The following is a 23,669-nucleotide window of genomic DNA, read 5'->3' as shown; positions in this document are numbered from 1 at the left end:
AATATAGGTTCAGTAAAATAAATTTTGAATGTAATATTATTTTTTTAATCATTAATTTGTGTATACAATGTATCTGCTTCGATAATGACTTTCAGCATTTGGCCATAAGTAGGTAGCTTCACTGACAGTGTCCACATTATAATAACATGTACCGTGTTATTATATAATAACATAATGTCATAAGGACCCATAGTCTCAGAGAAGAGAAGAGAAGGTTTTCAGGCAAAACCTTGTGGTCTCCCCCCCCCCTTGAATTTATCCTTCAACACTCCATTTTTTTTTAATTTTACAGTTTTTTGCACCTTACAAAATACACACACACACACATAAAAATACATGTAAATCATTGATATGTGAACCTCTTTGAATCAAGAGGTTCAAAAACATCTTGGGAAGTGTGTACACAATTCACCTGAGGTATTTCCCCCTGGACCGCGACACCGAGGCGCTGGAGCAGGAAACCGGTTGCTTTTTGGTTTCTGTTTTGCCAAATATCTTAACAAAAATTATATTGGTTTCTGGTGATTATTTATTATTATCTGTACGTGGGTGAAGCATTACAGTGGCGCGGGTAATCAGTGAAGCACAGTTCGAGAAGTGATCGGACGTCATCAGTTGTGAGTCGTGTGTAAACCGTTGATCGTTCATGAATGTGGTTTGGCGGATGGATTAACGAGCATTTGGCGTTTGTTGATGAGGGTGTGCTGACTGATGATAACCTGTACTCAGGGAGATCCCCTCAAGGGAATGGATTGAGAATGACTGCATAATTTGTGCTATTATCTACTTACTATCCATGGCTAGATTTAGTTAGGTTAAGTTTCATCACGATTCGTTACGTTAAAATTATGTATTATTGACTATAATGTGAAATATGGCAATTGAAAACTGTTTCAGTGTACCCGAAAATCCCGTTTACAGAAAATGCTTTAAAGAAAAAGTTTTCAGCATACACTTTTATATTTTAAACTAACGTTTTATATCATTAAATTTTGTATTTATTTATATATAAAAGAGTTCTTACATTGTTGTAAGAGTTAAAGTTATAACTTTTGAATAATCTCTTTACGAGAAAGATTCATTTGCCAGTTTACATGTAAATTATTACTTGAAACGTAATAGACTTTCAGACCATCGGTTTGAGGGGGGTGCGGTTTCTCATAGTAATGGTTTTGGTCTGAGGACGGGCTGGATGACTCATGTACTTTTCTCGAGCAGTACTTCGATCACGTCCTCAGCTCGAATCGCACGTCTCTCAATGCTCCATCCTCGAACTGCAAATGCAAAACAGACAACAAACCCTAACTATCTAACCTAAGTTTGGCATAACTATTCAGTACCTTCTGGTAGGAAAAAATGTTATCTTATATTTGAGAAAAAAAAATTTTGAATATCAAATTGATGTTGACGGACACACACACAGTGCTGCCGTCCGTCTACAGTGGGAGACGGTAACACACACAGTGCTGCCGTCCGTCTACAGTGGGAGACAGACACACACAGTGCTGCCGTCCGTCTACAGTGGGAGACGGTAACACACACAGTGCAGCCGTCCGTCTACAGTGGGAGACGGTAACACACAGTGCTGCCGTCCGTCTACAGTGGGAGACGGTAACACACACAGTGCAGCCGTCCGTCTACAGTGGGAGACGGTAACACACAGTGCTGCCGTCCGTCTACAGTGGGAGACGGTAACACACACAGTGCTGCCGTCCGTCTACAGTGGAAGACAGACACACACAGTGCTGCCGTCCGTCTACAGTGGGAGACGGTAACACACACAGTGCAGCCGTCCGTCTACAGTGGGAGACGGTAACACACAGTGCTGCCGTCCGTCTACATTGGGAGACGGTAACACACAGTGCTGCCGTCCGTCTACAGTGGGAGACGGTAACACACAGTGCTGCCGTCCGTCTACAGTGGGAGACGGTAACACACAGTGCTGCCGTCCGTCTACAGTGGGAGACGGTAACACACAGTGCTGCCGTCCGTCTACAGTGGGAGACGACAGGTCGTCCGGGGCTACCGTCCCTCACCGTTGTTACCGATTATAATGAAGTGATTAATTACTTTACAAGAATGAAGCCAACACCAGAGACTGTTGTAGTCGCTTCATACATCTTCACATTGCTGCATTTTCTTGTTATTTTACGTTTAAAATTAACAAATAAGTAAATAACACACATATACATAATTCATAATATGTTTGATTTTAAATATAATATAGATTTATTAGCCTAGTGTAAAATTTTGTTATTGAGTTCTGATTTGACATACAAAATAGCAGGTATGCCCTTCTTTTAAAACTATGTTCATTGTGTTTTAATTTTAAATCAGAATACAAATGTAAAAGGATTAAGTAGTGTCGTCCGGTGATTTTTTTATGTGGTGGGTCCGCCCTATCTTTAGCACCAGACTAGGGCCCTGGGGCCAGCACTAGGCCAGCAGGGAGAGCCTGAGGACTAGGCCAGCAGGGAGAGCCTGAGGGCGCGAATGGTGAAGGGAGCCAGGGAGAGAGGAATGGTGGTCACTCCGTCAGACAGGGTGAAGGGCAGGGCTGCCCCGCCCACCTCCAGCCCGTCACACTCCGCCACTGACGACACCCGCCACCACAACTTCAGCCTGTGGGCAGAAACACACCACCATTCATTACGAAATATATATATATTTTTTGAAGAACGTAGCCACTAGGTCACGTGCACCCACCACCACCTACAGCATCACCAACCTGAGACACTTGGCTAAGATTCTGGGTTGCATATCATTATGTATGAAGAAATATACGCTAATACTAAATTTCGCGTTATATTAACAATCTTAGTAACTGAGGTCAGTTTAATGATTATATTTTGGCTGCCGTACTGCGCGTGTGGGCGGGGCCTGACTGTCACATAATGGGCTCACCAGCTGCTCTACAACGATCTTTAAGCTAAACAATTACATTTTGAACTAGTTATTAATAGTTGACATTTGTTTAAAATTATTCTTAACATGTGGACAGAATACAGGGAAGCAGCAGCAAAGAAATTATATAATTTAAGAGATACGGAATGGAGGCGCTGATGTGAGACATGGATTTAGTGGTAGTACAGAGATGAGACAATGAGGTACTACTGAGAGAAGGATGAGACACAGGGAGGTAGCAGTGAGAGATGAGACACAGGGAGGTAGCAGTGAGAGATGAGACACAAGGAGGTACCAGTGAGAGATGAAACACAGGGAGGTAGCAGTGAGAGATGAGACACAGGGAGGTACCAGTGAGAGATGAAACACAGGGAGGTAGCAGTGAGAGATGAGACACAGGGAGGTACCAGTGAGAGATGAGACACAGGGAGGTAGCAGTGAGAGATGAGACACAGGGAGGTAGCAGTGAGAGATGAGACACAGGGAGGTAGCAGTGAGAGATGAGACACAAGGAGGTACCAGTGAGAGATGAGACACAGGGAGGTACCATAGTGAGAGAGAGAAAGCAGTACTCACGTTATCTTGGTCTTCGCCCCGTTGCTCTCATAGAGGCGCAGGATGACATCACCTGTACCGTCCTCGGCGGGCTTGACGGTGTGTACCACGGCCCCGGTACCCTCCACGCTCACCGCAGACCACTCCGCCCTGGCGGTACAACGGTACACCGCACCAGCCAACGCGGGGTAGTGATCAGTGGTACACATTGAGGTGCCAGTGTTTAAGAACCATATTAGAACCATGTTATATAATAACAATGATGATAATAGTAATAAATAATAATTATTATTTTTATTGTGATAATAATTCCCGTTGTCGGGGGACAGCCAATTACTGATTCCCGGGGTACGTATTTACTGCTAGGTGAACAAAGGCATCAGGAGGAAGAAAACGTGCCCAACCGTTTCTGTCCCGCCCGGGAACTGAACCCCGGGTCTCTCGGTTGCGAGCCGAGGACGTACACTACTGTGCCACAGGGACCCATAATGGTTTATTATGAGGTGAATAAGAGCCGTGAACACATAATGGGCGGTAATATACAATTGGGGAATGGTTATTTATCAGGCGCCACCTTACCTGTCTTTATCAGGCGCCACCTTACCTGTCTTTATCAGGCGCCACCTTACCTGTCTTTATCAGGCGCCACCTTACCTGTCTTTATCAGGCGCCACCTTACCTGTCTTTATCAGGCCTAACCTTACCTGACCTGAGGCACCTGTAGGAGAGTCGGGGGGGGGGGGACTCACCTGTCCTGGGGCACCTGGAGCAGAGTCAGGGGGGGGACTCACCTGACCTGAGGCACCTGTAGGAGAGTCAGGGGGGGGGACTCACCTGTCCTGAGGCACCTGGAGCAGAGTCAGAGGGGGGGGACTCACCTGTCCTGGGGCACCTGTAGGAGAGTCAAGGGGGGGGGACTCACCTGTCCTGAGGCACCTGGAGCAGAGTCAGAGGGGGGGGACTCACCTGTCCTGGGGCACCTGTAGGAGAGTCAGGGCGGGGGACTCACCTGTCCTGGGGCACCTGGAGCAGAGTCAGAGGGGGGGGACTCACCTGTCCTGGGGCACCTGGAGCAGAGTCAGAGGGTTGTTGAATTCGTACCCTCGCCTGACCACCTCAGCCTCCTGCAGCGTTCCTGTCCGGGATGGAGAATAGGATGGTTGGTACAGTGTTGCAGGGGAGAGGATAGAGGAGCTGAGAGAGGAAGACTAGCGGGATGGAGGGAGATGGAACGGTAAGAATAAAGGGTAGAATAGTGAAGACGAAGTATCATTAAGGATAAGAAGGCGGCTCGAATAATGTTGTGATGGCGAATGATAGATCGGAACAATGCACATTGATAACAAAGTCAGTATGGCAGGGAAGAGGAGCAGTATGATACAAAATGATAATATATTATATTAAAGGATAATTTGTCACTGTCTTAACCGCATACGACCCTCCCCCCTTCCCCACCTGGACTATGAAGTAGCCCTAGACAAAATGCCCGCGCACTGCGCAACGGCCCCGTATTCCTGGAAGTACAATAAAAGATCTGTAATTTCCTAACGACAGAACCCAAAGAGTAATAGTCAACAAATAAAATCCGAATGATCCTCCTTGTAATGCTCAGTTCCCCCCAGGGTACTATGCTTGCTCCAGTACCTTTTCTCATTCTCATATTGTACATAGACAAGGACACAAACTAGAGTACCGCATCATCGTCTGCAGATGACACTAGGATCTTGATGAGGTAAACAATATAGAGGACACAGCAAACCTTCGAACTGACGTAAATCATGCCTTCAGATGGGCCACAGAAAATAATACAATGTTCAACGAAAAGTTCCAGCGTCTGCACTATGGTAAAAACGAAAATATAAAAATGTAACCACATATCAAATAGTCAAAACACTATACAAAGAAAAACAATATACAATATTTGAGAGTAGTGGTAGTAATAGGCATCCATCAGTCTCAGGAGACTATGGAGTTGCGCTCTGGTTGTCCGTCTGGAGTGGCTTCTCCAGGGCGCAAAGCCAGGGTAGGTTGATACAGGGAAGAAGCTGTTACCCAAGCAGCAAGTCCACCCTTTCCACGGCGCCGAAAGGCTCCAATGGAAAGGCAAACGCCAATACGACTGGTTCCAGCGCCGTCATAGGAACTGTGAGTTCCTGGGATGACCTCGAAGTTGGTGAAAAAGGGCACAAGGACCTCCAACCCCGGAGACCGCCGTGGTCGGGGCCGGAGATGATTGAAGGCAATGAGTTGCCTTCGAGCAACTCAGTCTCTGAATGAGATTGAAGGCAATGAGTTACCTTCAATCAGAACGAGATTGAAGGCAACAACGAACTGCCCCAGGGGGCTCCAGCTCCGGAGTTTACCTAGAAGCTGGTAAAAGAAGGCACAGGGACCCCAAACCCGTAGACCGCCGTGGTCGGGGCAGGTGAAGAACCACCCCATCAAGGGCAAGTACGACCCCAGCAGAAGGAAGAGTAATAATAAGATAGTGGTTCTCTTTCGGGTTGAATATTCTTAAACAATAACAGCCTCGTTCAAAGCTGGAATGATGCCTGACTTGGAGAAAGTGCAACGATCTTTTACGGCCCGAATACACTCAGTACTTCATGCAAATTATTGAGAATGTTTAACATTTCTAAATCACCTACTGGAAGGCATGGTTGCTCACCTGTGTGGGGCAGGATGGCGTACTGGAAGGTATGGTGGCGCATGTCTGCAGTGTCATCCGGAGCCTTGGGTGAGCGGAGCAGAGAGAGGGAGAGCTGGTGGCCGCGAGCCATCCAGCCATACTTGCTGTCGTTGAGGAGAGCCATCCCCCAGTCTGGCTCAGACAGATCCGCCCATCTGCACAAACACACACAACCAGTAATAAACCTACCAGGATAACAGGTTGATACAAATTCTCTCAGAGTAAAACAAACAAGAGGAGGGAGGTGGGAGGGGTTATAACACAACCCTTGATATCCGCTGGGAGATTGTAATGAACCATCTACCTGGTGTGGTGAACATTCTTCCTGTGTGATGTTGATTCGTATACCAGGTGTGAAAATTAAAAATTATATACGTGAATTTAAAACATACAACCGTCTTGAAGCCTGAGTGTGGATGAGTAACCAACTCATCTTTGATGACGAGCAGCCTCGATGTACGTGCGAGCTGAAGAGAGAGAGAGAAGCACGGGAGCTGAGGGAGAGGGCGCTGAAGGCAACTCACTTGTGTCCGCAGACTTCATATCTGGCGGAGTCCCAGGATGTGTTGACGTGTGTGGGGCGCTGCAGGTGACCGAACTGGATGTCGAAGCTGGCGTTTTGCGCGCGAATGTTGGTGTCGAAGACGGCTTTCAGGAACTTTCTGTTCTCGCCCCAGGTGACGGAGGTACTGCAGGTGAGGTAGGGGGAGGCGGCGGCAAGCTCAATGTCCTGGGTGAGGGAGGAGTTTGGACTGATGGTGATCCCCCAACGAAGCCTCGCCATCACAGGACCAGACTCCACCACTGTCACTGGCGTCACTGCGTATCCTGACTGTGGGAGAGACGGGAAGCGGTTCGTATCTTTCTCAACTGAACATTAAGAACTGTGGGTGTACAAGACATACCCCCTCAACATTAAGAACTGTGGGTGTACAAGACATACCCCCTCAACATTAAGAACTGTGGGTGTACAAGACATACCCCCTCAACATTAAGAACTGTGGGTGTACAAGACATATCCCCTCAACATTAAGAACTGTGGGTGTACAAGACATACCCCCTCAACATTAAGAACTGTGGGTGTACAAGACATATCCCCTCAACATTAAGAACTGTGGGTGTACAAGACATACCCCCTCAACATTAAGAACTGTGGGTGTACAAGACATACCCCCTCAACATTAAGAACTGTGGGTGTACAAGACATACCCCCTCAACATTAAGAACTGTGGGTGTACAAGACATACCCCCTCAACATTAAGAACTGTGGGTGTACAAGACATATCCCCTCAACATTAAGAACTGTGGGTGTACAAGACATACCCCCTCAACATTAAGAACTGTGGGTGTACAAGACATACCCCCTCAACATTAAGAACTGTGGGTGTACAAGACATACCCCCTCAACATTAAGAACTGTGGGTGTACAAGACATACCCCCTCAACATTAAGAACTGTGGGTGTACAAGACATACCCCCTCAACATTAAGAACTGTGGGTGTACAAGACATACCCCCTCAACATTAAGAACTGTGGGTGTACAAGACATATCCCCTCAACATTAAGAACTGTGGGTGTACAAGACATACCCCCTCAACATTAAGAACTGTGGGTGTACAAGACATATCCCCTCAACATTAAGAACTGTGGGTGTACAAGACATACCCCCTCAACATTAAGAACTGTGGGTGTACAAGACATACCCCCTCAACATTAAGAACTGTGGGTGTACAAGACATACCCCCTCAACATTAAGAACTGTGGGTGTACAAGACATACCCCCTCAACATTAAGAACTGTGGGTGTACAAGACATACCCCCTCAACATTAAGAACTGTGGGTGTCTCCAGGTGGTAGTCCATAACGTCCCAAGCGTCCCAGTAGATGGGTTGGTCGTCAAAGAGCACCAACTGGTTCCCCGCCAGCTGGGTACCGTCCGCTTTCCTGAAGACGTCCCTATCGTCGCCAGCGACCACGAGGCTGATGACCTGACCCCAGGAGTTGATCTCGGCCCTCAGGAGGCCGTTGTCCACCACCACCACCCCGTCCACCACCTCTGTCACGCCACATCAAGGGGGAGAGAGACAAGTCATATTACCTGGGCCACCATACACCAAGCATTTACGCAGCCAATTACGAAACCTGCATATCTTTCTTGACTCATGGCGGTTTTCTTTACATTTGTCTCAATGTTTTATAGCCTTGAAATTTCACAACTCTAGTTTGATATTGTTATAAACAGTCTCGAGGTACTTCGCAGCCCATTAACTGTTTAACAGATGTTAACAAACCCACCATGATTGAGGATAGATGTACAGGTTTCGTCATTTAAGGTCATTTATTCTTCCTGTATAATACTGTTATATTGTTTTGTTTACAGCGAAGGAAGCGAAGGTTGTGACGCTTCCCATGACCATAGTCACTCGCCTCCTCTCACAGCGGCCGGCCAGGTGTTGAACACCGTCGATCACAGTCCAGTTGTTCTCCGTGTTCTCTCTCTCTGCTAGTGTGGTCTATCAGTGTTCTCTCTCTGCTAGTGTGGTCTATCAGTGTTCTCTCTGCTAGTGTGGTCTATCAGTGTTCCCTCTGCTAGTGTGGTCTATCAGTGTTCCCTCTGCTAGTGTGGTCTATCAGTGTTCTCTCTCTGCTAGTGTGGTCTATCAGTGTTCTCTCTGCTAGTGTGGTCTATCAGTGTTCCCTCTGCTAGTGTGGTCTATCAGTGTTCTCTCTGCTAGTGTGGTCTATCAGTGTTCTCTCTGCTAGTGTGGTCTATCAGTGTTCTCTCTGCTAGTGTGGTCTATCAGTGTTCCCTCTGCTAGTGTGGTCTATCAGTGTTCTCTCTCTGCTAGTGTGGTCTATCAGTGTTCTCTCTGCTAGTGTGGTCTATCAGTGTTCTCTCTGCTAGTGTGGTCTATCAGTGTTCCCTCTGCTAGTGTGGTCTATCAGTGTTCCCTCTGCTAGTGTGGTCTGTCAGTGTTCTCTCTGCTAGTGTGGTCTATCAGTGTTCTCTCTGCTAGTGTGGTCTATCAGTGTTCCCTCTGCTAGTGTGGTCTATCAGTGTTCCCTCTGCTAGTGTGGTCTGTCAGTGTTCTCTCTGCTAGTGTGGTCTATCAGTGTTCTCTCTGCTAGTGTGGTCTATCAGTGTTCCCTCTGCTAGTGTGGTCTATCAGTGTTCCCTCTGCTAGTTTGGTCTATCAGTGTTCCCTCTGCTAGTGTGGTCTATCAGTGTTCTCTCTGCTAGTGTGGTCTGTCAGTGTTCTCTCTGCTAGTGTGGTCTATCAGTGTTCTCTCTGCTAGTGTGGTCTATCAGTGTTCTCTCTGCTAGTGTGGTCTATCAGTGTTCTCTCTGCTAGTGTGGTCTGTCAGTGTTCTCTCTGCTAGTGTGGTCTATCAGTGTTCTCTCTGCTAGTGTGGTCTATCAGTGTTCTCTCTGCTAGTGTGGTCTATCAGTGTTCCCTCTGCTAGTGTGGTCTATCAGTGTTCTCTCTGCTAGTGTGGTCTATCAGTGTTCTCTCTGCTAGTGTGGTCTATTACTATACTATCCTGGCAGTAGCCCATGTTCTATTTTACGTAACCTGTGTGGCTTCATATCGTAGATTTTCCCAAGGCAGCGTTCAACGATGATTTCTCTTGAACTATGAACACCACCGTTGAACTTATTGAACATCGAAGTAGACATATATAAGTCATGGGTTGTAATGGTACTATGTGTACTGTGTGACAGGTACTGACCTACAGTGACTGGAGTGGAGGGCACGATGGCTTGGGCAGGGGCACTACCCATGGGCGGGGCCGCCACCAGGGCATACTGGAGGCCGTCCTCCGCTCGCTGTGCCCCCTTCTGCGCCGTCGACGACGCCACCTTCACCACCTCCGTCCGGGCCCACTGCAGCGTGTTGAGGGCCACCTGCGTCTTCTCCCCGTCACTGCCTGTCATGGCCACACACATGGGTTGAGTCACCTCCTCTCTCCGTGGTGACATGGCCACAGTATAACTTGGCCACATTAACATGGACATAGTATAGCATGGTCACAGTACAACATGGCCACAATATAACATGGCCGCAGAACGCACTCACCGAAGATGGCGTCAGCGGCAGCGTTCCAGACGGCGAGGGCGGCCTCCATGGCCTCCTGGTACAGCCTCTCCGCTTCCGGGTAGATGAGAGCAATTCCCGAGCCTGGGAGGACGTCGTGGAACTGGTTGAGCATCACCTTCTTCCAGGCCCCCTCCAGCGTCTCCAGGCTCCTGTGGCGGCAGGTATTACACTGAGACCTGCCTCTCACTCGCTCTCTCTCTCTCTCTCTCTCTCTCTCTCCTGCCGGTGGTCAGCAGTAACTACACCCTTCTGCCTTGACGTCTGATGCATCTACACTCTCCTATGTTGACGACTAACGCATCTACACCCTCCCTGCTGACGTGTGCTCCATGTGCTCTCTACATCAACGCTCTGATGTAGAGCTCTCTACAGCTCTATACATCATCATTCCCTGCACTAAATCAACGCCCCCAGCTCTACATTAACTACCCCTGCACTACAACAACGCCCCAGCTCTCTATATCAACCACCCCTGCACTAAATCAACGCCCCAGCTCTACATCAACCACCCTTGCACTACATCAACGCCCCAATTCTCTACATCAAGCACCCCTGCACTAAATCAACGCCCCAGTTCTCTACATCAACCACCCCTGTACTACATCACCCACCCCTGCACTACATCAATACCCCAGCTCACTACATCAACCCCCCCTGCACTACATCAACCACCCCTGCACTACATCAACGCCCCCTCATCGCTATACAACTCTCCAAGTCTACACGTACTGCTTCAGGAGTAGAGAGGTGGTGCTGATGCCCAGGACCGCCACGGCCTGCGTCAGGAGGAACTCGGCATCTCTCAGACGAAACTCTGCTTGACGACACAGCCTCTTCATGGCCGCCTGTGTGGTGTAGGTGCCGTTGTGGCGCTCCAGGAAGAGCTCGCCGACCCACCTGCACAGGTTGTGCTGCTCTTTCTCCAACTGGCCGAAGAACTCGTCCGGGGTCATCATTTGCATCCTGGGATAACGGAGGCTGGAGCTTGAGCACTTGGTGTGGAATGGTTTAGATATAACTTTGAGTGTGTTCAGCCAAAAACCTTAATAACCAAGTTTTAAAGTGGTAACTATTATATAAAACAATATATGGGGTACCTGGCAGGTCTCATTTTCTTCCAGTCTCCCACTCTCTTCCCTTATAACACCCTCTCTCCTCCCTTTACCTCTTTCCCCCCTATCTATCACTCTCTCCCTCCATACCTCGCCCTTCCCTTCCCCCCTTCTTTCTGTTCTTCTCACTGCTCCCTCTCCCATCTATTTCTCCTCCACTTTCCCATCAGACAACCCTGCCTTTTATTTACTACCCACACCTTCCTTCCGCAAGTTCTAATGACATAACATGAGGTTCCAAAGAACTTTTCCGCAAAGTATCCGAAGTTTGGACATACTTGGGGCAGCCGTCCGTGTCCTTGAGTCGGCGTGTCCTTTCCAGCATATCTTGGGTGGGGCCGCCGCCCCCGTCCCCGTAGCCGAAGAGGAATGCTGAGATGGAGACACGTCCCTTGTCCTGCAAGTTGTCCACGGTGTGCGCCGCCTCCTCCACCCTGTGACACGGGGACAGTGTTACCAGGTGTGACATGCAGGGGTAGGACACGGGGACAATGTTACCAGGTGTGGTGTAGAGGACTAGGACACGGGGTCAGTGTTACCAGGCATGACGGAGGGACTCACTTGACAGACATGCCGTAGGATTCACCGGGAGGGAAGTGAGCGAGGACGGGCGTGCCGTCAATACCCTCCCACACGAAGTTGTGGTGAGGGAACTTGTTGACGGTGTTCCAGCTGAGCTTCTGGGTGAGGAACCTGGTCAGCCCCACGTGCTGCAACAACACATCCACATATTACACAACCTTCCTCTACCACCCCCTCAACCACTCCGTTCAATTTCACCTCTCTGAATCAACCACAAATCACGACCTTGCTTCCCTGCTGCTTGTTGTGGCTTCATGTCTACCACACATTATGTTATTTTACGGTCTGTCAGCCGTTCTGTCTAACATCTCCCTCTCCCTGTCTCCCTTCTCTGTCTCCCCTTATACTGACTATCTTATCGTCTACTCGTCAATTAGATTTTCAAACTGTTGTATGTAATTAAAGTTACTGAACGATTTCATACCGTAGATGTTATGTGGGACAGTCACACTCACGCCAGCACCGTCACACTCACGCCAGCACCGTCACACTCACGTCAGCACCGTCACACTCACGCCAGCACCGTCACACTCACGCCAGCACCGTCACACTCACGCCAGCACCGTCACACTCACGCCAGCACCGTCACACTCACGCCAGCACCGTCACACTCACGTCAGCACCGTTACACTCACGCCAGCACCGTCACACTCACGCCAGCACCGTCACACTCACGTCAGCACCGTCACACTCACGCCAGCACCGTCACACTCACGCCAGCACCGTCACACTCACGCCAGCACCGTCACACTCACGTCAGCACCGTCACACTCACGCCAGCACCGTCACACTCACGCCAGCACCGTCACACTCACGCCAGCACCGTCACACTCACGCCAGCACCGTCACACTCACGCCAGCACCGTCACACTCACGCCAGCACCGTCACACTCACGCCAGCACCGTCACACTCACGCCAGCACCGTCACACTCACGCCAGCACCGTCACACTCACGCCAGCACCGTCACACTCACGCCAGCACCGTCACACTCACGCCAGCACCGTCACACTCACGCCAGCACCGTCACACTGTATATCTAAGGCAACATGAAAGGTGTGGACGTTCTCATACCCAAGTTGTAGCACTGACCTTCATGAGAGCTGGGATCTGAGCAGAGTAGCCGAAGGTATCAGGAAGCCAAAACTCCTTACAGGTGATGCCGAGTTCCTGCTGGTAGAAGCGCTGGCCGTGGAGGAACTGCCTGACGAAGGACTCGCCGCTGGGGATGTTGCCATCCATCTCCACCCAGGTGCTGCCCACAGGCAGGAACCTTCCCTCCGCCACTCTCGCCTTCACCCTCTCGAACAACTCGGGATAGTACTGCTTGCACCACGCCCACTGCTGGGCCTGTACGAGTAGTATTTTTCTGTACTCTCTGCCTACCTTACCCCGGGCTACGAGTCATCAAACATTTACGAAACCTGTACATCATGCAACAGTCATTTGCGGTTTTGTTTACATTTATTAAATAGTTTACGGGCTTGGAAGCTTCACAACCTAATGTTATTGTGTTATTGACAACTTTGTAGTGCTTCGTTCATAAGTTGTTTAATGTGTATACAAAGCCGCTGTGATTGAGGGGAAGATGTACATGTTTCGTGAGTGGTTGTGTAAATGCTTGCTGAATCCTGACCTTGTTTTCTGCTGCAGTTATACCACTCAACATTTGGGATTTGTCATAACTATTTTTTTTGTCTACCTAATCTAACCTCTGTCTAATTTCACTTCTCCCTAACCTCACCTCTGCCTAACCTCACCTCTGCCTAACCTCACCTCTACGAGGTCTGCCTGGCCTCGCGGGCGCCTGGCTGGCCTCGCGGGCGCCTGCCTGGCCTCGCGGGCGCCTGCCTGGCCTCGCGGGCGCCTGCCTGGCCTCGCGGGCGCCTGCCTGGCCTCGCGGGCGAATGCCTGACCTCGCGGGCGTCTGCCTGGCCACGCGGGCGCCTGCCTGGCCTCGCGGGCGCCTGGCTGGCCTCGCGGGCGCCTGCCTGGCCTCGCGGGCGCCTGCCTGGCCTCGCGAGCGCCTGGCTGGCCTCGTGGGCGCCTGCCTGGCCTCGCGGGCGCCTGCCTGACCTCGCGGGCACCTGCCCGGTCTCACAGACACTTGCCTGGCGTCCCACTCACCTGTGAAGCCACGAAGATGAACTCTGGGTAGTCGTCCATGAGTTTGAGCTGAGAGGAGAAGCTTCGAGCGACCTTCCTCTTGGTCTCAGAGTAAGGCCAGAGCCATGCCGAGTCGATGTGACAGTTGCCTATCGCGGCCAAGGTGTGGGCCCGCGCCCCGTTACCCTTGGCCAGGTATTGGTCGGCTAGATCGCTAGCCCCGCTGAGCCATCCACACAGAAGATCGCCATGTTGGGTGAGAAGGTAAGGCAGTTATCAGAAGTAAACACTTAACTAGTATGACTGTAAAACTAGGAAGTGATGTGGCGACTTACTAGGAGCTGGGATACAAGGAGTATGAGCTGAGATATGAGGACAGACTAAGGGCTGGGATATGAGGACAGATTAAGGGCTGGGATATGAGGACAGACTATAAAGGCTGGGATATGAGGACAGATTAAGGGCTGGGATATAAGGACAAGATGATAGCCTTCTGATTAACTGGAAATTATATATGGTTGGAGATATTAACATGTTTGTGTCAAGCAAGATGGAGACGACTGGCTATCAGGCAGCACTGATGGTGAGGCTCACAAAAAGAGCTGGGCGTGTAGTGATGGTGTGAGGGAGCGCTGCCTTCACCATGTGTACATGAAGCAAAGGTTGTAGGTGTATCCAGCCCTTCCTCCTGTGTTTCGTAGTACTTATAGTAACCCTGAGGAACATAGTACATATACCGACCTACAACGCAATTAGAAAGTAGAAATTGGTGCTATTGAATTTGGACAAACCGGAAAAGATTTTCTATATGTGGTAAAGACAAACTAAACTAGCTTAACCTCCCTAGGCCTAATACACGCTATTTGAGGCCTAATATAGTACGTATGTGTGCTATACTAGGCCTAGGAATATTTGTTTGTTTAGCTTCATTTTTCGGACTCTATAAGGTGAATAGTGCAAAATTATACTATCTAATTGCTTAGTACATCAATATTCGTACTATGATGCACATAGTTACAGAAACTAATATCTAAACAGGAGGATGAGTGGTTGTAACTATGTTCAGATCATTAGGTCTGGCCTCTCCAGCAGGGGACTGAGACACAAGCCTTAGTTTCAAGGCTTAGACACATTGTTTCAAGAGAAGGAGAAACAGGTAAGAATGGAAAGTAAAGGACGACAACTGAATAAATAGTACTAAGGCAGTAAGAGCATGAGAGGGCTCGAGGCTCCAATGACCCACCTGTCATCACCAGCTGTGATGGAATTAACCATCTGGTTGGCTGTGTAGAGAGCCTGATACCCCCGCTGGTCCGGGATCAGCTGTTGAGCCAGCTGGTGAAGGACTTCGAGGTCTCGCGTCAGCTTGTACACCCGGGTGTCGAGGCGCGCGATCTCAGCCCGGCTCAGTGTGAAGAACAGCGCTGGGTCAGGCGGGTCTGGGGAGGGCGTGTCAAGGGGAGTTGTAACAGCTTGGCCAACCTATATGAACCTATATTATTATCCTGTATTTCCCCCTATCTTTTCTGCCTTCACCCTTCTCTCCTCCCCTGATTCTTCCCTCTCTGTTCTCAGACTTAGTTCTCAGTGGGTCAGTTTTTGCGGTTTGACGCCCGCTTTCCCTCCCTGGAGAACAGTTTGGTCCTTCAGGCCCACCTCCTCTTTCCTTCTCCTTGTTCTCCTATGTGTACGACATGGTTAGACAGTCGAGAAATTGTCATGTTATGGATATTGTTCAGCACTTGGAAGGCTATGAGAAAGTCACGTCTTCCTTCACTTTGAGTTTGGCCTTAAGCCTTGATTAGCTCTTGCGTGCCAGTCATCTGGTCAATCAATCCCTAGTCAGTTGATTGGATTTTGGGGTGCCCCAGAGGTAGGCCTAGTTTTGCCATTGGCCAGGGGAGGCCTAGAGGTGGGGATTAGGGACACAGTGTGCAGAGCTTCCTACCAGACTGGGCATAATCTTAAATCAGTGTTCTTTAGTGTGGAATGGACCTTGTGTCTGGAGATGAGATAACAACTTATTGGCCATGGATTAAAGTTGCAGATTAATTGAATTGTACCTGACATAAAAAGTTGGTATTTCATATCATTTGACTATGGAGACGAGGGAGTTGACGCTGAACATGGGGGAGTTGATTATATGGACATGGGGGAGTTGACTGACCTATAAGGTCGCCAGAGGAGGCCCCCATAATGCGGTTGGCGGCCATCTCCACGTAGAAGGTGTAGGGGGGCGACCCGGCCTCATAGGACTGTGTTATGGTGTAGTCTGTGCGGAGAGCGTCCTCGTCCCCTGTAGACAGTCCCTGCAACACAAAGTGTAATGAACCAGACGCCGCTGTTACCATTTATAGCGCTTACCTTACAACCCTTTATAACGTTCATGATGTTAACCACTATGGAATAAAATGCGCTCGCCCTGACAGCGATAATCACATAAACTCTACAGGAGTGAGAGTTAAGGACGCCATACTACAGCGACTGAATGTTGTATCACCAAAGGATAATTACTTGAAAGGATCACTGTAGGATGTATACAAAGACATTCATCCTTGACTCACGTGGAGGAAAGTAAAGCCTTTGAACTCCAGGAACTTATAAAAACTTCAACAAGAAATATAGCTCACGTCCTATGTGACATGAGGAGGGTGGGAACAGAAGGAGAGGGAGAGGGAGAAGGGAAAATAAAGGAGAAAAAAAAGGAAGAGAAGGGAAGAATGATACCGAAATTTCTCTAGCTATTACAAAAGCTTTCCTTTATCTCACCGTGCCTCATTGTGTCTTAGTGTGCCTCATTGAGTCACAATGTGCCTCAGTGTTTCTCACTGTGCCTCAGGGCTCCAGACACTCACCTGGAGAATACTACCTTCAGGGCTCCAGACACTCACCTGGAGAATACTACCTTCAGGGCTCCAGACGGCGGCCTCAGAGTTGGAACCCCAGCGAAGCCTCACTTCAGCTCCCGCCCACTCGTCCGGGACCTGGAAGGTGACCTTGAACCAGTGGGTGCTCCAGGTGGGGCCGAACTTCTCCCCGACAGTGGTGGGGGCGAACTCCTGCGCCACTATCTCCTGGAAGGTCCAGTCTTGCCATGCTCCGGCACCCCCAGGGACGCTCCAGTGTGACAGCTCTGTAGAGAGAAGCCTCAGGTTAGTCAAATGGAAGCCCGGGAAAGGAGGTTATATTAGTTTCAAGTTGTCGGGGAACGGAAGCCTGTTATATTTATCGAGATCCCCCTTAATATGAGCTTGAGAACATGCTGTGAGGAACGGCTCCTATGATGGAGGGAGGGGCTGGTCTGTTACGACAGTGGGAGTCTCTCGCACGACTCTCCCACTCACCAAGAACACTTTGTGTACCCACTCTGCAGACCCATCACAAGAGCAACAACCTTCAAGTCGCTACACAGCTGCCACTCATGTTCGTCATACTTTATACACCTCAACAGCTTCTTCATGTCGTCAAAAGATTCCTTCATATGGGCTGCATAACCCAATGGAATTGATGGCAAAACAGTCCAATTAAGCAGCAAAATAGCTTTGACTCGTTTTGGATGAAAACTAGAACTAACCAACAATTATAAACATCATTTTAGATCTCAGTGACTCAATTTAGTCAAGAATTGACTAAATTTGTTTCAGAAACATTTTGTTGTAGAGCAGTGTAACAGGTTTCGATAACAGTGTATGATAAGAGGTGTTGATGACAGGCTCTGATAATGGGTCTTGATGACACAGTGATAAGAGGTGTGGAAAATATTTACAGTTTAATTTTATTACCAATTTATATGGAGTTTACCAAGAGTAAACTCCCGCCCCGCCAAGCATCTCTTATAACATTGGAAGCTATTGACAGTCATCTTCAAAATCTCAAACCAACTGAATCCTATGCCTTTACTGATGGTTCTGTGCAATTAGGCACTTGTAGAACAGGTTGTGCATGTGCAGTACATAAAGGGAATGAAATGATCATGTCTAGTACACAGAGACTGAACGACTGGGCAAGCACGACACAGACTGAGCTATTGGGTATCTATCTAGCCACTGAGTACCTTAAGGGGGCATATCGAAAAATATCGTTATTAATTAAAATTGTTCAATTTGCTTATAATTTTTTTATGAAATGGTTATAGAAAGGGCTGCAACTGGTCCAAGTTTCACCATCACACCCTAAACAGAAAAGGAGAAAAAAAATACACAACGTATTATGCAACGAATGTTCAACATTCTCAAATAATCTCAGGGAACACGTGTCAACTAAAATGTCTACTATGTGCTGTAGAAGCACAAACTCTTGTAATCATTGTAATATGTATGTTCATTATATTTATATTTAAATTTTTTTTTTTATTTTTATTTTTTTTTTATTTATTTTTTTGCCAATTTTTTTTTCTCGTTTGTTATCAAGGGATTTGCATGAAACTTGCACACCTTGCTCAATGGATGCCTATCTGCAAGGGTGCCAATTATGAACGAAATCTGTCGAAGTCAAGCTCAGCTACAGGTGGCCGAACTTGGATCTTTATTTTACTCTGGAAAGTAATTTACACCTTCAAATTACTTCAGAGCTTTTATTTATTAATCAATTTACATGCAAATTACACCTTATATGTAGCGTTTGTGCTTCTACAGACTCTAGTAGACATTTTAGTCCAAAGTCTATTTGTTGATTTTATAAAAATTTATAAATATCATATATTGCATATTTTTTTTAGTAGGGTAACTTTGAAAAATTATATTATTGCACTAAACACTTTTTTGATAAAACTGATCACTACAATCCTTTATTATGTGCTTAATTTAATATTTGAGTGTTATAGAAATGATTTTAGTTGACACATGTGTTCCCTGAAACAATTTGAAAATTCGTTGCATAATTCGTTGTTTATTTTTTTTCTCCTTTTCTGTTTAGGGTGTGATAATGAAATTTGGACCAGCTGCAGCCCTTTCTATAACCATTTCATAAAAAAATTTATAAGCAAATTGAACCACTTTTAATTTTACACCGATATGCCCCCTTAAGCTCAATGGTGGTGGAGTGATATTCTGTGACTCTAAAAGTGCTCTGCAGTCTTTAAATAACCCATCACAATGTATGTCGGAAGTAGATTGTAATATTAAATGGAATAATTTTTGCGAATGATAATAACTATAGTATAAAATTTGTGTGGATCCCATCCCATGTTGGAGTTGGAAAACATGACTTCGTAGATCGATTGGCCAATGAGGCTTGCAGGAAAGAAAACACTGATTATGACTTTGGACTATCTAATGCAATTATTAGAAACATAGAAATTAAAGAAATTACTTCAAATTTAAAAGAGCTAAAATATGCCCAGAGACCTGAAAGCTGCAGTACTGAAAGTTATGACAAGTTTTGTAATAATAGGTATTTGTATGGTCAGCACAGTAACCGGACCAGGCAATGTGATGTAGTCATTGCGCGAATTCGCCTTGGCTATAGGCACATCTGGCAGGTTAGTAAAGCTGAGCCACTATCAGAATACAGTACTCAGATTGTAAACTCTGTGATAAACCTTTAATGCATTCACTAGAACACTATATTATTAAAAGTGAAACCGTAAAAGAATTTAGATCTCCTGGCCTATTGTACCATCAACTGTGTAACTATTTCATTGAATCTGGTATACTGGACGACATCCTAATAATTTATCCTAAATTTGCTTTTCCATTTGAAAGAATGAAGAGCAATTTTATTTATATTATTTTTAAGCTGCATTTCTTACGAACCCATCCCGGCCCATGTGTGGCAGTGCACAATAGAAAGTTGTAATTACATATTCGAACATTGAAACATTGATTGTAACCATAATATATATATATATATATATATATATATATATATATATATATATATATATATATATATATATATATATATATATATATATATATATATATATATATATATGCTTCAGCCTACAGTTTAGACCTATAGTCTTGTGTATGTGTATGACCCCTCTGTCCTGTGACAATGAATACCAGCATTATCCTGACTCTAATAAGACCTAATTGAATTCCTCAGATTAGGCAAAATTGTAATTCAATTTTGTCAATAAAGATTGTGTCAATAATAATAATAATTATAGGCTTCATAACGCCGGCCAGCTTACAGACGCACCAACATACAGCATCATGACACCAAAACTAATGATACTAATTAAATTTGATCTCATTAATATTGATTATTACTTATAAAATACGCCATAATTTAGTGTTAAGGTGTTAATCATAATAAATAAGCACATTGTTTATATACATATATATATATTAGAAATTAAAATCAATTACCCAGCGTGTGCTGTGTGAGGCGGGCGGCTCCATGCCTGTTGTGACCACGGTGGTGGAGGCGCCCCAGAGCGCCCGGACTCACTACCTCTCATACACCTTGTGTTTGGTCGTATGAACAACAACTGTTGCTTACAGGCATGTTGAGATTTGTGCGGGAGTTTAAGAAGTGTGTGTGGCAAACTAAATAAACTAATACTGAATGAAAAGACATAAATAGGAGAAATTCAAGACTGAACAATCAACTGGCAGCGACGCCAACATGTCCCTCTCAGTTGATGATGTGAAAATATTGTGCCCAGCTCTACACCTTGTTAATTGTGTCGACTAGAAGTGGTCTCTGGCACCCGGTCTCCAACAGTGTCAATGGACGGTTTGTGGCTGCTTGTGTTTTATCATTTTTGGTACCAAATTAATATATATATATATATATATATATATATATATATATATATATATATATATATATATATATATATATATATATATATATATATATATATGCCAGTCACCATTTATTCCACAGAAAAACTCTGGTTAAGAAGCCAGGTTTAACTTCAACCCTACGTACGTAGTGAGTTTAATATATCATTAATTTATGTGCCATAAAATTCTGACAGTGGATTAGTTGAATTTCTTTAGTTTTTAGCCCATTGATATCTTTGTGGTATGTGATGAGGCTATCATATGATTTACTACTGCTTCTAAATGTTAATTATTACATGCCAAAATGTAATAATTAACATCTTCAATAATAATAAATAATAATATAATAATAATAATAATAAATAATAATAATAAAGGTTCTGATAAGAGGTCTTGAAAAGAGGTCTTGATAAGTTGTAATAACAGGTTTTGACAGGTTGTGAAAAGATGTCTTGATAAGGTTATAATAAGAGCTCATGATGACAGGTTGTGATAAGATGTTTTGATGACAGGTTGTGATAAGAGGTCTTGGTGACAGGTTGTGATAAGAGGTCTTGGTGACAGGTTGTGATGAGTACTTATGTTAATAGAAAATATTGAAGGAAGGGACCGTGTGCTCACAAGGTTTGTAATATATAATCTAATTTGCACGGAGAGAGAGAGCACAAGGAGATACAGATTACAGTTTACACGGAGTATATGATGTATAAAATGAGATGACCAAGCTGGATGAGTTTAGTGATTGAGAAAGGGGTTCACCTCCCGTACGGACAGGCAGGTACTGTGACTGACCCACGGAACGGATGTCCGGATAAAGACGGTCGATGAGGTTGACCTCCCTGAAGCGGGTGGCCGCGAAGTAATTGTAGATACGTGGTAGTGTGGTGGTGACGTCCTTGTGGAGGCTCGCCTGCACCCCTGGGTCAGTCATCCTCGCTGAAACACGTAATTTTTACCACGTAATCTTTAACCCAATCTATTCTAACGTAACATAACCTAATCTAATAACCCTCCAGAGGTGCAAGTTCAAGTACGTTTATTGAGACAATAAAATACATCTCAAAGGGATAGTAAAGTAGTATAGTAAATACATTTCAGAGTAGCTTCAAAGGCCTCAAGTCCGACACCAAATCAAAGGATTAAGTGGTTTATACTTACCTCAGCAGTGGTTATGGTAACAGGTTCTAAGGACAATAGCAGTAGTCACTGCTACTGTAAGCTGCTGAATGTTAGGCACCACTCCCCACCAAGCCTATATATGCTTCGCTATCTGTGTCGCACCTGTTTATTTGATATCGATATTTTCTTAATGATAACACTTGTTAGTCAATATATATATATTTCCGATAATGACGTTGCTATGGATGAAGGCCACTACTGGAACCAGGTGTTGGGAGCTCCACTACTGTAACGAGTTACAACGCCACTCTCCACCAGCCAATGTTTTGTCTTGTTACTAAAGTTTGTGTGATCCACTCACTTACTGAAGGCATTTTAAAAGCACTACAGTCACCTTCTGTAGTTGATTGGTCAATAAATTCCTGAACTGTATGTTTGACAAATCTCTCACCCTGTCCATGGAGGACAGAAGAAAATGTATATATGCTGGTTAGCATTGTAAATGTGTGGCCACGTCTGTGGTAGAAAATAATAATAAAAACAACTTACTGAAGGCACCGCCCCTCTAGTGTGTTTATGGGAGCCGGTCGGCCGAGCGGACAGCACGCGGGACTTGTGATCCTGTGGTCCTGGGTTCGATCCCAGGCGCCGGCGAGAAACAATGGGCCGAGTTTCTTTCACCCTATGCCCCTGTTACCTAGCAGTAAAATAGGTACCTGGGTGTTAGTCAGCTGTCACGGGCTGCTTCCTGGGGGTGGAGGCCTGGTCGAGGACCGGGCCGCGGGGACACTAAAGCCCCGAAATCATCTCAAGATAACCTCAAGATGCTCAAGGGTGGGGGGGGGGAAGTGTCAGGTAACTTTACTGACAAAAGCTGTATCTTTTATACATCTTTTATCTTTTTAGCTAGGTAGAAATAGCCTAAGCTACTCTATCCCTTTGAGATGTATTTTATTTGTCTCAATAAATGTACTTGAACTTGCTGTATCTTAAGGATAATGAATAACCTTAAGCCAATACCACCCAGCTAAAACTTTGGTAAAGAATGCATTTTTTTTTATCAGCGTGTTATGATAATATTTTATCCAATATCATGTTGGAAAGGTAAAAATATTTAGTTTTGTTGTTATCAATATAGCACCTACTTCAGATTATGGACTTGAGTGTGGGCGCCCCGCTATACAATTGATATGTTCACCAACTTGTACAGATAAAGACGACCAAGGTAATCCCAGGAATTAGGAGCCTCCCTCACGCGAGACAAAGAATAAGGGTGGACATGACTCAAGTATTCACATGGATGAGAGGATATAACAAAGTGGATAATGATAACAATATTAATAATGCTAATTATAATAATAATAATTATAAAATTAATGAGAAAATTAGGAGGAATCATAAGGAGGATTCGAACCCAGACACTTGGAACTCCCAACCCCTAGACCAGTATACGCTTGTGCTTGGGAGTACCAAGAACGTGGGTTCGAATCCTGCTCTTGACTAACTGATTTTCTCATTGATACATCAGGTGAATGTAATTTCATCATGCAATAATAATAATAATAATGAACAAATCACCAGGTCATGATGAGGATTCGAACCTGCACACTGGATATTCCCAAGCATATCGAATAATAATAATAATATTAATAATAAAAATAATAATATTATTTTATTCATACAGTTTAAAAAGGACATACTAAAGTGGTTACATAGTAGGTAAGGTAAATTATATGTATAAAATAGTCTGTCCAACGTCGGACAGA

At 45.8% G+C, this 23,669-nt stretch overlaps 1 protein-coding gene across 2 annotated transcripts; it reads right to left on the bottom strand.

Moving 5' to 3' along the window:
* Positions 1 to 22: 22 nt before the first annotated feature.
* Positions 23 to 22,075, bottom strand: LOC123775125 (alpha-mannosidase 2C1). 2 transcript variants are annotated; one of them, XM_069319186.1, is made up of 18 exons: positions 21,943 to 22,075; positions 21,577 to 21,720; positions 16,939 to 17,180; positions 16,215 to 16,356; positions 15,291 to 15,486; positions 14,069 to 14,270; positions 13,034 to 13,291; positions 11,922 to 12,070; positions 11,639 to 11,794; positions 10,978 to 11,211; positions 10,228 to 10,397; positions 9,881 to 10,078; positions 7,966 to 8,204; positions 6,673 to 6,980; positions 6,128 to 6,303; positions 4,513 to 4,594; positions 3,481 to 3,609; positions 23 to 2,622 (listed from the first exon to the last, which is right to left on the bottom strand). In XM_069319186.1, exons 2-18 carry the CDS (start codon positions 21,713 to 21,715, stop codon positions 2,463 to 2,465), a joined length of 3,180 nt encoding a protein of 1,059 aa, XP_069175287.1. In that variant the 5' UTR covers positions 21,716 to 21,720; positions 21,943 to 22,075; the 3' UTR covers positions 23 to 2,462. The 2 variants fall into 2 exon arrangements, with proteins under 2 accessions (XP_069175287.1, XP_045625976.2); XM_045770020.2 differs by lacking the exons at positions 16,939 to 17,180; positions 21,577 to 21,720; positions 21,943 to 22,075 and adding an exon at positions 16,903 to 16,926.
* Positions 22,076 to 23,669: the final 1,594 nt, after the last annotated feature.

Source organism: Procambarus clarkii, chromosome 92 (genome assembly GCF_040958095.1).
Source record: "Procambarus clarkii isolate CNS0578487 chromosome 92, FALCON_Pclarkii_2.0, whole genome shotgun sequence".
Taxonomy (NCBI): Eukaryota; Metazoa; Arthropoda; class Malacostraca; order Decapoda; family Cambaridae; genus Procambarus; species Procambarus clarkii.
This window is presented reverse-complemented; position numbering and strand designations above follow the sequence as displayed.

Coding starts and splice junctions, on each gene's coding strand:
- LOC123775125 (XM_069319186.1), bottom strand. CDS start 21,715: ATGACTGACCCAGGGGTGCAGGCGAGCCTCCACAAGGACGTCACCACC. Junction 16,357..16,938: donor CTGAAGGTAGTATTCTCCAG/GTGAGTGTCTGG, acceptor TTTGTGTTGCAG/GGACTGTCTACAGGGGACGA. Junction 15,487..16,214: donor CTCCTCTGGCGACCTTATAG/GTCAGTCAACTC, acceptor CGCCCTCCCCAG/ACCCGCCTGACCCAGCGCTG.